The sequence below is a fragment of the Bolinopsis microptera genome, chromosome 2 (assembly GCF_026151205.1).
Source record: "Bolinopsis microptera isolate Bmic1 chromosome 2, MBARI_Bmic_1.0, whole genome shotgun sequence".
Lineage (NCBI taxonomy): Eukaryota > Metazoa > Ctenophora > Tentaculata > Lobata > Bolinopsidae > Bolinopsis > Bolinopsis microptera.
Window position 1 is genome coordinate 18,157,725 of NC_087073.1, and position 18,203 is coordinate 18,175,927.

Below are 18,203 nucleotides of genomic sequence, written 5' to 3' on the forward strand. Positions count from 1 at the left end.
TGCTCAAAACTAAAAATGATATTCCCCCACAAACCTAGAGAAAGGTATGATGCAGATAAGGGCGACAGTCTCACTGCATTGTACCAAATGAGACGCAGTTAGTTTCACTAGGAGTTGGAGAGTCGAGCTGAAGTCATCACGTACTTGTTCCGTCATTCCCCCACAATATAGTTCCTCGCAACGTGGTCCACAACGCAACATCATCGCAACTTTAAAGTTAATTTAATTAATTTAATCGTAGCAATAATCCATCAACTCGGTAATATACAAAATCTTGTTAATAATGCTACATCGCAACTTAAAAGAAATGTTTTGGTCAATTATTGATCATTAAATAAATGGGTCGTTAATAGATGTGGATACTGGTGGGGAGGTGAAACACATTTGTTTACTTTAATACTTTCCTTGGCCTTGCCTATTTGACTTTCCCCGGTACACCGTTTGAAAGCTTCACACCTGACCTGTTAGACGCCGACACGGATTATGACCGCACATTCAGTAATAGGAAAGTGGCCTACTATGGGGACGTACCCTACAAGTACGCAGGGGGGTCACACAGTCCACGGGACATCAGCACGAATCCGTATCTCAAACAAATTGTTGAACACTTTAAAACACTTGCCCCCGACCAAACTCATCACTACAACAGTTTTATGGTCACTAAATACGACAAACACACGTCCAGTATTCCCCCACACAGTGATAACGAAGACTCAATAGACCCTGAAAGCCTCATTATGACCATCTCTCTGGGGGCATCCCGCCCAATTACCTTTCGGAGGAAACTAGCCTTCGGTTATGGCAAGGGAGAACTTACACCACACCACGGCTCTCTGTATGCTATGTCACGTGCCAGCCAAGACATGTTTGATCACAGCGTTCCACCCATTCAAGAATCTGATTTTACTGGGCCTAGAATCAGCATCACATGTCGAGTTCTTCTAGATCACTCTGCTAGATCAACCAGGCCGCCACGCAACCCTGCCAGCACTGCGAGCCGACCTAAAAAGGTCCTCATACTATCAGACTCTAAGAATGCGTCCTTTGACTGTTCCTTATTCCGTGAGCCTGTTATCGCATTTAGAGAGAACCTCTTCTTTTTGCGTGATCTCCATGAGCACAGCAAATCCATCGAACAGGCTGACGTGGTTTTGATATCAGCAGGCATAAATGACATGATGAAAGTCTCCGCAGCTAACCCGATAACACTGCACAACCACCTGAAACATTTCGTGCAAAAATACAAAACACAATTCCTCTTTGACTGCATCACAAACCTCTCCATGTCCGCTGATCCTTACAACAACATGAACAGACGCATTAACTATCTCAATGAATTACTTCTCAAACTGTCACTCAGAACCCCAAATTTCAAACTCTTTGAGAACATATGTTTCGGACTTCCTCACCTGTCACGTGACGGCTTACACCTGAACCACGCGGGGAAATCAGCAATGACTGACTGCTGGGTACACTGCATACTGATAGCACTCGGCTTTAGACAAGGACCATTGCCACTACGCCGTCAATTTATTAGTATAGTTGAAGAGTTTTACTGCAAATGAGTGTTGTAACAAGATATTATCATGTACTATGAGATATGAGCTAAATTTTATTCTGAATAACATACCATGAGATATGAGCTAAATTTTATTCTGAACAACATACCACTTTTGGTCCCAGAACTTAATTCTATGCTTGCCACAATCTCGCAACGAAACAAAAGAATTACCAAATCTAAGCAACTAATTCTCATCTTCATTTTGGAAAAATAAACATCGATAAAATCGCTTATCTTATCTTATCTTAGCTCAATTTTTCGTTATATATAGTCCTTGATTAAACTTAAAACCTCGCCACACAGCTGCGTTCTTCTTTATACATTGTACATTACATTACACACTACACATTGTACATTACACAACTGACAGTAGACGACTAACATTAGACTAACATTAGATTAGCGGTCGCCCCACCCTGTACAGTGTTTACATAATTGCGAAGTAAAAGTAAAGTTTTCTCATAGTTAAGAACAGAACAGTTAGAACAGCAGGAGGTAATTAACTGCAGGAGGTATTAAGGTATAGGTACAGGAAACTAGGAAATCACGGGCTGATTTACAAACAGGGCTGAGCAGTCCTCGCTAAACAGTCCTGATAGGATTACGTGCTATATTAATACTATACATCATATCATTTTATTTTTACTTTTACTTTTACTTTTACTTATTGTTCATCTATGAAACCATGTGCGAGTTATGTAGACCAGATCAGGCCAAACCACTGTGACAAATGTGAAAAACGGATCCCAAAGAACCACCCTCATCTTTACTGTGCACTGTGCGAACGATTGAAACATTACAAATGTGAAAAGTTAACTAAATTAGAAGCCGATGAACTAGCTAAAACTTATTGGACCTGCTACGAATGCCTTAGTAGTATTTTGCCAATAAGAGCCTGCGATGAATGTATCTTAGATCCGCACAATACTTCAAAAAAATACAAGCAGCAATGTCACAGTTGTCTGGGCTGGTCTTACTCTTCAAGAAATGTGAGAGAGTGTGATTGGTGTGAACTAGCAGTCCACAAGAAGTGTTATAGATATGAGCTAGGATGCGTCAAATGCTGCGTAGAAAACATACCTGGTTACAGCACTAGCAGTATAGATCTAAATGATGATTATAACTCCTCCTCAATCCGGCACACTTACAACCCTTACAATAAATCCAGCCTCATAAATTCAATTGGTAACCAAATAGAGGAACTTGAGCACGACTCCATGTATTGGAAAGATCTTAGTGAAATGCTAACAAGATGTGAGTACATTCAACAAGTCCATGTCTCACCATCAAAAACCAATGAACTAAAAGTATTTTCATTAAACGTACGATCTTTACACAAAAACATAACTCATTTCCGAGAAGAAATTCACACGTATCTAAATTACGATATACTGAGTTTCAATGAAACAAACTGCGCTCTAAGTAAGCTACCTAACGGTATTAATGACATACTTCTAGAGGGATTTCATGAGCCGATAATACAGGAACCAGCACGTACATCTGGCCGTGGGGGTGGACTGGTGTTATACGTAAATAGACAGGTATGTACAGAGGAGCAAATAGAACAGTACAGGCCAAACTTCAGCTGTGAGGAAGAAACAAGTGGTGAATTCCAATTTATAAAAATCCACAACTGCAAAGGTTTTAACAAGACCAAGCTACTGATCAATGTTTACCGCTCACCATCGCGTAATGTTGATAAGTTCATGAAACTGCTAGATAATGTACTTAGAAGCCTAGACAGGCACTCACGTAAACACATTTTATTCACGGGTGACTTCAATATTGATCTAATAAAATACGATAAGGACGTGCACAGTCAGAACCTTGTTGCAACTTTTGAAAACTACGGTTTCGTTCAAATGATTTCAAGGCCCACCAGAATTACAGACCACAGTGCAACACTCATAGACCACGTGTATTCTAATGACATCAAGAACACGGCAAGTTGTCAGGTGCTTACTCTACACGTATCAGACCACCTAGCCACCCTTACTACGCTTCTACTTGGGGACAGAGAGGGGCCATGCGGGAGGGTTACAAGTAAAAAACCAAGTATCAAACAGGCACGGAGATTTGGCGAAGCTAACAATGCTAAATTTCAAAGTTTGATCGAAAGTGAGGACTGGAGTGAAGTGAGTTTACACGAAAATTGTGAAGTACAGTACGAAAAATTTTGTGAAATTTACACCAAACATTATGTTGAGGCATACCCCTTGAACAAATCCAGGCCGCGGCGTAAAAATGAACGAAGAGATCCAAAACCTTGGATTCTTCCCTGGCTAGAGGATGCGTGTGCGCGAAGGCATAAGCTCCACCACCTAAAAATCACAACTTCAACCAAGGCCAATGATGAAGCGTATGAAAAAATTGATAAATTCTGCAACAAGCACATTGACTTAGCTAAAGCAAAATATTATAAGAAATTTTTTGACGAGCATTGTGAGAACTCTAAAAAGCAATGGCAAATGATTAACACGCTGTTGAACAGGAAGTTGAAAGAAAAAAATTCTATAAAACTGAAAGGCGACGACGGATCTATTATCAGCAATGGCACCGATGTTGCAGCAAAATTTAACAACTACTTCTCAAATATAGCTTCAAACATTAAAGCACAGATCAGTGCTAGACAAACTTTTGATCCTGGGGGTTTTAGTAGATATCTTAGGAACCCAACATCGAATTCGATGTATCTTAGGCCGGTAACACCAACTGAGGTGAGTGAGGTGATTCTAAAATTTAAGAATAAGTCAACACTGGATACCAAAATTGGGCCGATGAAAGTCGCAAACCATGATAGCAAGTTCACCGGTGTGATTTCTACTATCATAAACTCATCATTTACACAGGGCATATTTCCAACTGCTCTTAAAACTGCACGCGTAATCCCTATCCACAAGGGAGGTAGTAAGACAGATGTCACTAACTATAGACCCATATCTCTTCTTAGCTCATTCTCAAAAATTTACGAAAAGTTAATGCACACTAGAGTCCTTGAATTTCTTGATAAAAACGGCTCTCTGTTCGAAAGCCAATACGGCTTTAGACCGGGGATGTCATGCGAGCATGCTCTTCTTAATGCACAGAACTCTATCCTTCATTACCTTGGCAGGAAACAAATTGCGGTGCTCCTACTGTTAGACTACTCCAAAGCTTTCGACCTACTTGAACACAAAATTTTGCTTAAAAAACTGGAACACTACGGAATTAGAGGTATAGCACTAAGCTGGTTCGACTCCTATCTTCACGATCGTCATCAGTTCGTCACAGTCAACGGGGTTGATTCCAGTCCCAAGACGATCAATTATGGTATTCCTCAAGGCTCTATGGGCCCCCTACTCTTCGTCATCTATATAAACGACCTCCCCGGAATCTCAGACCTGGCCAAGTTCATACTTTACGCCGATGATGCAAATATTATAGTCACGGGCCATAACGAGGAAGAAATTCAAAGTAAGCTCTCCATGATTGCAACACTTCTAGTGAATTGGGTAAGTAGCAACGGGCTTTCTTTAAACCTGAAGAAGACCCACTATATGGTCTTCAGTAACCGTAAAGTAGATTATTCCAAAATAAGTCTCAACATATCTGGAACAAACATTGAACGGGTTACTGAGGCACGGTTTCTGGGTGTTATAATTGATGAGAAACTAACATGGTGTAAACATATCACAGCGGTAAGATTAAAAATGAGTAGGTACATAGGCATCATGTTCAAATTAAAACGACATCTGCCCCTAAAAGTGCGACTACAACTCTACCATAGTTTTATTGAGGCACATGTTAACTACTGCTCGTTAGCCTGGGGATTCGCGGCAAAATGTCACATTGAGACATTATTCCGTAGACAAAAGCAAGGAATGCGGATGGTTGTGCCAGGATATGTAAATTACTTTTACAAAGACGGCAAATTGCCAGCTCACACCAGAGAAGCATTCTGCAAATTTGAGATTTTGACAATACACGGCATCATCGTAAAGAATGCGCTTACATTAATGCACCGCATGAAGCACTTTCCTAACACAGTACCTGTATCAATTAGAAATTTGTTTCCAGATAACATACCCACGCATGGTTCAAATCATGAGAACAGTAGCGAATGGCTAGATACGTACAATAACCGATGTTTCAAAGCATCCATCTTTTTTAAAGGACCTTTACTAGCTCTAACAGACACCAACAAGAACATCACGTCCCTACCTAGCTTATTTTCAATAAATATTTACAAATCGAACGCAAAACGCGTGCTTCTTGAGCAACAGTCAACACTAGCTAACTCAGAGGACAGCTGGCCAGCATTTCTGCTACACAACGTACCTGGTTTGAGGAAGTCCAATAGATGAGGGATGATTGAGTAATACAGCGACCAATAATCGCTAAATCATGACATCATATCATAACATAACATAACATAGGACGACAGCAAACACACAATAAACGAGCAGTAATAAACAACGTTCGCTTAATGGACTGACATATTTCAGCATATTTTTCACTGCCAAAGCGCTGATAACAGCAAGCCTTACCCCACTCCGCGCGGCTTTTTAATGCACCAAATCTTAAAGATAATTCTCGCGATAAAATTTTCATCGTCACGCTTGAAAATTTCTAGAAATTAGAATAGCCGTATATTATTACAAACTATAGCAAGCAGAATTAAAAGATAAAAGGTTCTGGGACTTGAGTGGTACAAATAAAATGAAAGGCATGCTAATCATGCTCACGTACTGTAATGTGTCGAGAGTTTTTTTAATTTTTACTATTTGACAAAATAATTGATCTTTTTAGTGTGAGTGTGATTTCAACTTTGAGTTTGAAAATATTTTGAAACGACTTTCGATATTATTGATTATTATATTTAATAAACTGTCTCAAAGCCCTTAGAGGTGGCTCTATACGGGTCTTTACAACAACAAAGTGAGCACATGTTCGGCGGGTTGAGGAGGTGAAACACATTTGTTTACATTTTTAGGGTAAGCACATGTTCGGCGGGTTGAAGAGGTGATACACATTTTGTATTATAGAAGGCTTGTAACACTTGTAACGCTTTCTTGTTACCCCCCTTTGAAGGCCCCGAATTATTTTCTGAACGAAACCTCAAAATTAACCGAGAAATCGACCTTCTTATTAACTCATTTTGATGACTGTTTCTGACCTAAAATTGCACGAAAAATCGATTTAGCTAGGTTTCAGAACCTATAAACACTTCCTTATCCCTCAAAATTGATGTTTTATAGTTGATACGAGCAACAAGCAACATATGTTTTGATCCTTCGGTTCTACTCATGACCTAGGCAGTTAAGCTGAACCCGACAGATCGAGGCAATCCTCACCTTATAACTGATCAAGCTGGTACTAACACAATTTTCAGATATAAATGTTCTTTGCGATACGTTTATTGCAGCTTTGCAACTTGAGTGAAGACCATGCAGAGTACGAAAACACACAGCAGGTAAGCAACTCACTTTTGGTGACTGTTCCTCACGAACATTCTGATCCTGTAACATATGAACAGGGAGATCGTCTCCTTAACAAATCGTACAGGTACTATCACAATTTCCAGAGCACAGCATGATAACAAAGTCAAAAGAAACACAATGAAGGTAGGTTACGAACACCACAATATAACAATCATACTAACAACTGAATTAAATTTATTCTGACGACGGGCAGCCCTGATGTTCTCCGTGATCCTCAACGAGCGACCACTTGTAATAGAGGTGTTATGTCACGTGACACCGATCCGTCCAATTACAAACAGGAAGAGTGAGCAGATCGATATCGTGTGTTTACTTTCCTTATCTTTATTTGACCCTCTGTTCACATTGTTATATCTACCACATCTCGGCTCGGCAAGGTCCGCGTGCAATATCTACACCGCGGTAAACACGCCATGATAAAGTCATGAACTTGAAATAGTGTGATTGTTGTACTTATATAACCGTGCCCATTGCCCACGTACAATACAACAAACTGTTGGGGGGGGGGGGGGGGGGGTTAAGATAAACAACCGATCTTGATAGTGTGTTGGTCGCTCCTCCAACTGACTGTGATGCTAACCGTTCAATCATGAACGGAACATTAACTTTGTTTAGTTATAGCATGTTTCGGGTTAATTGTTCAATTGCGGAGATTAGTATTATTAAAAACATTTACTCTAATATGAGGTCGCGATTATGAACTGAGTGAGATTCCAAATGATGAACTGTGCTTTAAGTTTACACCAACTGGAAGCAAAGGAATAATGCATATATCCATGAGTGCTCCTTTGCTTAACTTATGAAAGTCACAGCAAATAAGTTGACACAATATTTCGCTTTGAACGTGACCAGTGAATTGGTGTTCTCTACAGCAGTACAATTACGGCGGGTGCGAATTGTGATGTTCAAAATTTAATTTTGTTATTGCAGCTGTAGTAATTGAAAGTTCCTACAATCCACAGGTCCCAATTGAAGCTCCGTCCAACATTGAGTCGGGCGCCAAATGTTACAGCCATTATAAGTGTAAGTTTTGGGAAACAAAGTTGTGGCGAAGATGTTGCCTTATCTGAGCGACATCGCATTCGTGTGTGCCCAACTTCATTGTCAACTTGAACCCTGTTTTTTTAAGGGAGGTTGACAGTGATTTTTTAAAAATGACCAGGTCTACTTAAATATCTAAAAAATTATGTTAATATTCTGTTCATGACTGGACGATAAGTTCCTACAATCCCCCCCCCCCCCCCCCCCCCCAACAGTTTGCATTGTACATGGGCTGTGGTCACGGTTACATTATAACGATCACGGATTACACAATTTCTAGTTCTGCATGACGTAATCATGGCGTGTGTACTGAGGTGCAGATAGGAGCACCTTAAAATTTCCAAGCTGTGGTAGAGAAAACAATGTGAACAAAGGGTCAAATACAGATAAGAAAGGTAAACAGAAGATATAATATCCGTCTGCTGACTCGTCCTGTTTGTAATTGGACGGATCGGTGTCACGTGACATAACACCTCTATTACAAGTGGTCGCTCGTTGAGGATCACGGAGAACATCAGGGCTGCCCGTCGTCAGAATAAATTTAATTCAGTTGTTAGTATGATTGTTATATTGTGGTGTTCGTAACCTACCTTCATTGTGTTTCTTTTGACTTTGTTATCATGCTGTGCTCTGGAAATTGTGATAGTACCTGTACGATTTGTTAAGGAGACGATCTCCCTGTTCATATGTTACAGGATCAGAATGTTCGTGAGGAACAGTCACCAAAAGTGAGTTGCTTACCTGCTGTGTGTTTTCGTACTCTGCATGGTCTTCACTCAAGTTGCAAAGCTGCAATAAACGTATCGCAAAGAACATTTATATCTGAAAATTGTGTTAGTACCAGCTTGATCAGTTATAAGGTGAGGATTGCCTCGATCTGTCGGGTTCAGCTTAACTGCCTAGGTCATGAGTAGAACCGAAGGATCAAAACATATGTTGCTTGTTGCTCGTATCAACTATAAAACATCAATTTTGAGGGATAAGGAAGTGTTTATAGGTTCTGAAACCTAGCTAAATCGATTTTTCGTGCAATTTTAGGTCAGAAACAGTCATCAAAATGAGTTAATAAGAAGGTCGATTTCTCGGTTAATTTTGAGGTTTCGTTCAGAAAATAATTCGGGGCCTTCAAAGGGGGGTAACAAGAAAGCGTTACAAGTGTTACAAGCCTTCTATAATACAAAATGTGTATCACCTCTTCAACCCGCCGAACATGTGCTTACCCTAAAAATGTAAACAAATGTGTTTCACCTCCTCAACCCGCCGAACATGTGCTCACTATTAAAGTAAACAAATGTGTTTCACCTCCCCACCAGTATCCACATCTATTGAATAACTAAATTTGTGTAGGTAAATACTTACTGTCTTGAACAAGATGGGTCACAGATTTAGCTTGGTCAGCTTTAGTGAGAAGTTGGTGCATCAGCCTCAAAGCTTTGCTTCTAGCTTTACCCCGAGCATGTCGCAGCTTTGCAGCAGACAGGAATGTTTCGCAGGATATCTGTAGGGTAAATACTTGTTTAAACAATAATTAGGGGTGGAAAAGTGGAAAACTACATCATTATCATCCGTTTATAGATACCACGTTCACTGTTTCTAGCTATCAACAATTCAATATATTTAAAGCTAATTCTAACTACCGCTTTATTAGGATCACACCCAATGAATTTGAAGAGCTCGTCCACTGGTCCGGTCGATTCCTCGTCAGTTCCGGTTACATTGTACCCAGTATGCCTCTTCTCTTGTTTCTTCTTCCTCAACTTTTGTAAATCTTGTGCTACCGTCCGTGATTCAGGACGTATCAAGCTGAAAGCATCACGAAGTTTGGTACTGATGTTTTTTGTTGTTGGCATAAAGCTTTTGTTATTCAAGTGGTGTGAAGTGCACGATTTCACTTTAAGAGCACTCTCTTTTCTAAAAATATATTTCATGATGTATTTTATATAAAAACTTTTTGACAAGATTAATAATTTTACGAATTGTAACTGATGCAGTTAGCTGCCACCTAATCTTAATGGAATATCATAAAAAGACGATTTTTGTTTTTCGTTAGAACATCTTTTTAATTACTAAGTCTGATTCGTAACAATAAACATATTTTTCCATAGAATCGTCAGTAATTGTGAGTTCAGAATGAACAATAGTGCTTAGCGCCTTAGCTATTGAAAAAAGAAGAAGATAAAAGATGCAAGATAAAAGATAATAATAAATTACACGCAATCCCCACTACTCACATTTCATCATCCTCGTGTTTACCCTCGAGTAAACTGGGAGCGGAGATACTCCTGTTAAACGCCACCTCCGACTCCTGATCCGGGATCACGTGAGCTAGTGATGTGGTTCTATCGAACACGGGGTCCGTGATAACATCCACACTCATCAACACTGACAGTCTCTCACGTAACATTCCCAACAACCACTTCGTCTAATGGAGGGGCGGTAATTTAAGTGGGTGTCTACAAATTACTAAACTTGTTAACATATATGGTAATATAAAGGTTCAATTGGGTAGGTAAGTGGTGGGTGATGATATCTGAAAAACCATTCAAATCACTTAACTCTCGGAGTGAAGTCGTAATAGAAAGCTTCACAATCGGAAAAATCACCAATGAAACTAAATTGATAGTTCAAGTAAAAACCTTGGACATGTCCTCTTTCTCCTTCTCCTGTCCAACCAAGACAATGAGCTCCTTAACACTAAGTTCCGGGTCCTCCTCCTCGAACTTAGCTCCGGTTATAAAACACAACATCTCCAGTTCAGGCAGCTTGTTCTCAGTCAGGTGGTAGTTAACAAAGAACCCCTCACCAGGAGACCGACCTGTGCTGCTGGCCATGTCCTTCTTCTCGTTATCCCACCGCTGTTCTAGCTCCGCTAGGTTTTGTAGTTTTCTCAGCATCGCGTTTAATCGGGTTAATACCTGGTTAATGCCTGGTTAATACGTGGTTATTACCTGGTTAATGCCTGGTTAATACCTGGTTAATACCTGGTTAATACCTGGTCTGGGGGTACTTTAGAACTTAAGACTTTAACTATGGATTCATAGCTGCGACGTGTAAACTGATATCAGCAAATAAAGTAACGCTTGTTTTCTGTTGTTCATGAAGAATGTCTACAGTTTAGAAGCATTAATAACAGTTGTCACGATGTTACGAAAAGTAACATATCCTAATTTGCAGTCAATTAGATATAATTTATTGTAATTAATTTTTGATTCAAACCTTGTTGACTAAGCTTGCAGTATCATTGTCTAACTCCAAATTTTCAGTATTCAGTTCAAATCTGAGATGCTTCATCGCAGCAGCTATAACTGCTATCTCGATCTCTTCGGGCTGCACTATCGTCCTGAAATTAACGGTTAGTTGGAGACTAGGACGATTCTTCGTTATTATCATAATATGTGAGATACTCTTGATGAAGATTACAATTAGCGATTTTCTATTTGCGACACACATTATCAACTTTTCAATGATACAAAGGACAAAAATGTATCTCCATTCTATACTCCTTGAAACTTTTTATAACATTATATTCATTGCAAAAACGTTGGCCCTATTACTCTAGATGACGTAATGATTATCGATGCAATAACGGTGAAATTATATAATATTTCATCCAGTGTTGTAATTTTTGACAGACTTAATGTACATGATCATGAGTCTTGAAATGTAAATGTCATTTATAAATTGGGTGGAGATTGGAGTTCTGAGAACGGTGAGTCTGCAAATGAAACCGTTTAGAAAGATAGCAATCTTTCATTACAATCGATTGCAATGTTTATTTCTGCACGAAAAGTTGTTTGTGCATTCCAAACATATTTCAAACATACTTGAGAGAGGGCCTGAACACTGGACCAGGTTTGCCGCACATTATTCTCAGTTTATCAATGATAACACCAGTAACTCCTGTGTCTCGGATTAAGGAACCCACGTTAGCCTCCTTCCACACACACCTGAAGCGATAATACGTATTGATACGTATTTTTATCGTATGTATACGTATCTATACGTATTTATAACTATGTAACTGTACTATTTAACATTGAAACTATTTATCTAAGCTATACTCAATACTGTCTATCTACACATTATAATGCACTAGTATGTGCATCTTTAGTAGAAGATTTTTAATATTATTATATATGGGTTCAACAATATAAAACTGTATATAAAAACTATTTAACTCTCACAGTCATAGACAACAGATCAAATAGTTGACGGTAATAAAGCTAAAAGTATTGAGTTAGAGTACTTCTAACTCTAAACTAGCTAGAAGTATTGAGCTAGAGTACTTCTAACTCTAAACTAGCTAGAAGTATTGAGTTAGAGTACTTCTAACTCTAAACTAGCTAGAAGTATTGAGTTAGAGTAGTGCTTCTAACTCTAAACTAGCTAGAAGTATTGAGCTAGAGTACTTCTAACTCTAAACTAGCTAGAAGTATTGAGTTAGAGTACTTCTAACTCTAAACTTATTATTATATAACTTTATTCAAATCAAAAATAGAACATAAAGAACATCTTGATGACCTGATAAGTCACCAAGAGAAAAATAACACATAATAAACTAAATCATGCTTAACTCTCTCCATGCTTTTCTATCTGTTGCATAAAGTCTTAAATGGTATAAATCGTCTGTATTTACAAGTCTAAAGTTTCTGTCACTTAAATCGTTCAAAATAGTTTTTAACAAGTTTGACTGGTGTCGTCCGACTCTACCTCTCATCAAACTCTGACTCTCTACAGCAAAATGTAAGGCAAGCTGGGCAGGTGAGTTATTATCACTGCGGAGGATGTGACCGAGCATTCTCCACCGTACACGAGCAACACGCTCACTTAGTGGAACAACTTCGCAGCGTTTGTATAGAGTCACATTTCGTATGACATTAGGGTAGGTCATGCCGATGATCGTACGGAGATGATTCCTGTGGCAGACATCAAGTTTCTGAAGGAGTTGTTTAGATGTTGCCCAACTGTTGCAATTATACATCAGTATTGAAACAACTTGTGCTTCATATATCTTGAGTCGAATCTCCAAGGGTATACGTCTACCTTGTTCCCAGACTTTTTTGTAGTTCTGAAAAGCAATGTTAGCAAGTATACATCGTCTCTTGACATCTTCGATGCTACACAACTTAGAGCCTAAAGAGATAGATGACCTCCAAGGTTCTCTACCTCTGAGTGTCTCTCCTTTGTTATCAACCTCGTTCTTGCCGGCCAGATAGAAGTGGGTGAACTCGGTTTTTGACTCATTGACAAAAAGATTCCACTCTTCCAATATCTCTTTACATATTGGCAACAAAGACTCCAAATTGCTTTTATCCTCATCAGTAAAATCAACATCATCTGCGTACTCCCACTCGAGGGGTAGCAGATTCTCAGCTATGGGAGGGTTAGGTCTTAGATAGGACATAACAGCACGCAGGTGGTAAAGTGCTGCTGCCAGATATAGAGTGAACAAGTTTCCAGACAAACTGTCGCCTTGAAAAGCTCCAATCGTGACAATAAACTCTCCCGATATTGTTGAGTTCACTTTGATCTTCAGTTTAGTATTTGCGAGCAAATACCTTACCAGTCGAATGTCGTCCTCACTACAACCAGCATCAGCTAAAATGTCAAGTAATACCGACCTCTTTATGGTATCAAAAGCAGAGGACATGTCAATGCCCATCTTATGAAGAGACCAGCGTTTTTCCTTGACAACTGACACTAGTATTCGCTAGGTCCAAACAATATTTGCACAACTATGGCCAGGTTTATAGGCATTCTGCCAAGGACCAGTGTACTGAGATACTTGCCTTTGGATGCGCTTTAAGACTATCATGGACAATATCTTTCTAGTACCGTTTAGTAGGCAAAGTGGGCGCAAACTCTTAGGGGGGCCTAGTGGCTTTCCAGGTTTTTGGAGCGGAGTAAGGTATCCCTCTGTGAAAGAAGGTACATGTTCATGGAGCTCAAAGGATCGATTAGTAAGTTGTGCAAATGTGGAAAAAAAGATTTCAGGAGAGTGTTTAAGAAATTCGTTTGGGATCCCATCTGGTCCAACAGCTTTACCGTTCTTGAGTTTCTTGGCCGCAAGCTCAACTTCAAACGCTGTAATGGGGTTTTGAAGGGGCCTAGGGTTACCTGTGAACGGTTCTAGTGGTGGTTCACTGTCAGGTCCAGTGTAGTGTTCTTCGAAGTACTGGCGAATGATTTCAGCCTTGTCTCGTTCATTATCTACCAGTTGGTTGTCAGTGTTGTAAACAGACACAGAGCCTGCACCCGTTTTCTGTTTGCCTGATAGTTGACGAGCAGCTTCAAAAATTCTCCGTCCTTCGTCTATGGTGGCTATAGAGTCAGCTAGGCTGTTTGCTAACTCAACTCTCAATGTTTTCAACCGTTTAGTAATGTCGTTTGAGAGCCTGTTAATTTTAGCTCTGAGAGCTGTCCTGTCTCTGTATTCGTTGTTGTTCAGTTGTTGTAAAAGTTGTTTCCTTTCTTCAGACATGCTAACAACTTGACTGTCAGAGGAATGATTCCTCTTTCGCTGTGGCTCGCGAAAACCCACAGTGGAAACAGCAGCTTCTTTAACTTCACCAAAAAGCATATCAAATTGCTGTTCCGTGTTGTTGGAGGTAAAGTCAGGATCTGATACAGTTTGCTCAAGTTTCTGACGAAGTTCTTGCTGATATTGTTGTTGAGCTTGTTTGCTTCCAATCAAGGTTGTTGTGTTATAAGTCTTTTGAAATGCACTGCTCTCCTTGTACAACTTGAAGCGCTGCGAAAAATCTGCCTTGGCAACAACAAGTTTGTGGTCACTGCGGTGCTTTGTACCTGCATATGACCTGGCATCAGTTAGCAGTGCCTTGCTTCTGGACTTGCAGAGTATGAAGTCAATCTGTTGGAAATAAGGTTTACTTTTCCTGGTTGCTTGATCCCGAATCCAACCAGTCCGTGTGGTAATGTGTCTGCTGTTATGGGAGAATGAAGTGTTGGCAGCAAACAGGCCATTAGCAGTGAGAAAGTGTAGCAACCTTTCACCGTTTTCATTCCTCCTCCCAACACCATGTCTACCAATATTCACATGTAAACCATTTTCTACATCAACAGGGCTTCTTTTGCCAAGTTTGGCATTAAAGTCGCCTAACATCCATACTTCAAATCTAGCAGGAACACTGATAGCCTCGAGTAGCTCATCGTAAAATTGGGTTGCTAATCGGGGATTCTGAACTGACTTGGGATTCGTAGGGCTGTAACAATTAACAATTCTGATATGACAAGGTGGTTGATCCACCCTTTTAGCACTTAATTTAAAGTCCATATAAACAACTCTGTCACTGATCTGATGATGCGATACTATACATTCCAAAAAACGCTTGTTAACAATAAACCCAAGTCCACCGTGTCTATCGTGTCTCTGATCAAACAAAAACAATCGATGATGTCCAGGGAGTGTTGTTTCCAAGTATTCACGTGTCTTGGTCTCCTGAAGTGCTAAAATGTCTAAGTTATATCTGTCAATGTCCTCTGCAACAAAGTGTTGCCTGTATGTGGTCGATAGACCGCAAACATTCCATGTCCCAAAATTGAGTGTCGTAGCCATGATGAAAAGAGTAGCGTAGACTAGGAATCCTGCGATCTTCCTCCAGGCGTTAAACGTACTGACTTTAGCAGTCATGCGGACCCGTTACAGTCACACACCATCCTAAAAAAACTCCTCTTAACTAGCTAAAAGTATCGAGCTAGAGTACTTCTAACTCTGAACTAGCTAGAAGTATTGAGTTAGAGTACTTCTAACTCTAAACTAGCTAGAAGTATTGAGTTAGAGTACTTCTAACTCTAAACTAGTTAGAAGTATTGAGTTAGAGTACTTCTAACTCTAAACTAGCTAGAAGTATTGAGTTAGAGTACTTCTAACTCTAAACTAGCTAAAAGTATCGAGCTAGAGTACTTCTAACTCTGATGTAACTCTAAATCCTAACCTCTGAAGGAGTCGACTTTCCATCAGGTCTTTGCAAAGTATCTCCTCATCACTGGCAATGGGACCCTCGTAAAGCACGCGCAGCGCATGACACGACAGAGTGCTGAGACCGAGGGCAGTGTCCGCTAACACAGGCATTCCCAACATGTCTTCTTCTGCTGTACCGGGAGTGAACGATTATTAGCTTGATTGTCAGTAAACTTCAAATAAATAATTCCATTTATGGTTAAAATATTGGTTTATTTTCTATATCATATTATATTATACAGTATATTGTGATACTGTACGGATGACCCCTATTTCGTAAAAACGAAGGCGTTACATCAGGTATGAGGTGAAAAGTCAAGGGAGCTTAAGTAATGTGTTCACTATGGTCTCTGGCTCATAAAGTGTGCGTGGTCCATTTAATTGCAATATTGCAATATGTCAAGAAGTGGTCCCATAAAAAAGGTGGTCACATATTCGAGGGGGGGGGGGGGGGGGGGGGGGTATCATGCACTTAGTCCTGTACTTGACGTTGGGGTGGTGGGTCATATTTTCTTCCAAAACACAGTTAGTACTTTTGTACTAGGTGGTGGGTCTGCTGCTCATTTCGAAGAAAAACAACATGGTACTAAGGGGGGTGTCCGACCCAAAAAAACCCATTTTACCTTAAATTTCAATTTTGGGAATGGGTTTTTTGAGTTTGGAGGTTTTTTCCCTTTTTTTTGGTTCTTTTGAATTTTTTTCCTTTTTTTGTAACTTTTTATCTAATTCGACTACATTGAAAACAAAACCCCTACTAAATAGTGGGTATAATTTGCCCATTTCCCAATGTTTGATAAGCTGTTTAAAGCAATTTATAGGTGGGTATCTTATTTTATATATACCAAGACACAGTTAGTACCGCAAAAGCCAGCAAAAGGGGGTGGGTGTCTTAATTATTATCCGAAAAAAAAAACAGTTAGTACCGCGAAGGGGTGGGTGAGTCTTTTGAAAAATTCCAAAATTACACACCCCCCCTCCCCCCCCCCCCCCCCCGGCCCCCCGTACTTTTATTCAAATGGGGAAATCATTAGAGAGTTGAAACTCGAAAGATTGAATTATTTGATAGTATTCGGCACGAATTTTCAGAGCAATTATTTGATTAATTTACTTTGCTCGACATTTGATAGGAATTTTCACTATTTTAATGACAGATATCTAAAACTTTCTTTGGTAAGTTAAGTCAGAACTGCTTTAATAAATCACCCAAATTTTCACGAATATTTACCTCCACGTTCAACTCTGTATATAATCAAACTATACATTGCTGCTACTAAGTTACTGAGACAGGAGCTATGCTAAACGTGGCTGTTTGGCACATCGTGCAAGCAGGTATATTTAGATATGTATACAAATAAACGTGTATACAGTAGACAAACAGGTTTACACCAAGATTCAGGAAGGAGTCGCACAGTTTACATGTACACTGTCAAACATTCCAATGTTGCTTTAAAATGTACAATATTATTCTGAATCTCGCAACATACACCACACATATACAAACACTCAAAAACACGTACAGACACACATTATACAATATACACTCTTATTCAAATATACAGAGGGAGTATTAAGGTTCATTGAGCGCTCTTTATTAGTATTACATAACACATTAGACATTTTATGTAAATAAATACTCCTGAATCCTCCTCTCAATAGTGTAGCTGGTACATCTGGATCCTAACAGAGAGTGGCGATTTAGTGGCGGTCTTTCGTTTCTATTCTAGTGCCTACTTGACGATATGCTAATATAATAGAATGACCACGATATAAGATCAGCAAGCATGAGCACTGTAGAAAGTCTTTTCTGAGAAATATTGGAAAGGGGAGGGAAGTGAAAGTACCAATGTAAGTCAATGTTAGGGGCATCGCGTGTGATAATCTAGATTCTTCTAAAAGACGAAAATCGAAATAGAACACAATCTGATAAACTCTGAATAAGCTAGAACTAGGATTAAGGAATGAATGATTATTAGAGTAAAGAGTTAGACACTCCTTGAAAGTTCATTGCTATCCTGATAGCATCACTAGACAGTACAAAACACTGAAGCAGAAGAACATGCTATTATTTCCGCTCCATTCCTTACGGACTTGCTCCAGTTCCTATAATTACTTGGGATGATTTCAAATCGTCTAGATTAGA

General features: G+C 39.5%; 1 protein-coding gene across 4 annotated transcripts in view; it reads right to left on the minus strand.

Annotated features, from left to right (window-relative positions):
* Positions 1-18,203, minus strand: part of LOC134812021 (probable E3 ubiquitin-protein ligase HECTD4) — an 86,174-nt gene that overhangs the window by 56,360 nt on the left and 11,611 nt on the right. For all 4 annotated transcript variants that reach the window (XM_063819197.1, XM_063819196.1, XM_063819199.1 and 1 more), the window contains exons 16-23: positions 16,038-16,194; positions 11,907-12,029; positions 11,299-11,422; positions 10,719-10,997; positions 10,314-10,504; positions 9,720-9,885; positions 9,442-9,580; positions 35-209 (exon numbers count right to left, since the gene is read on the minus strand). In XM_063819197.1, the coding sequence (XP_063675267.1) occupies positions 35-209; positions 9,442-9,580; positions 9,720-9,885; positions 10,314-10,504; positions 10,719-10,997; positions 11,299-11,422; positions 11,907-12,029; positions 16,038-16,194 (1,354 nt within the window). The remainder of the gene's footprint in view (positions 1-34; positions 210-9,441; positions 9,581-9,719; positions 9,886-10,313; positions 10,505-10,718; positions 10,998-11,298; positions 11,423-11,906; positions 12,030-16,037; positions 16,195-18,203) is intronic.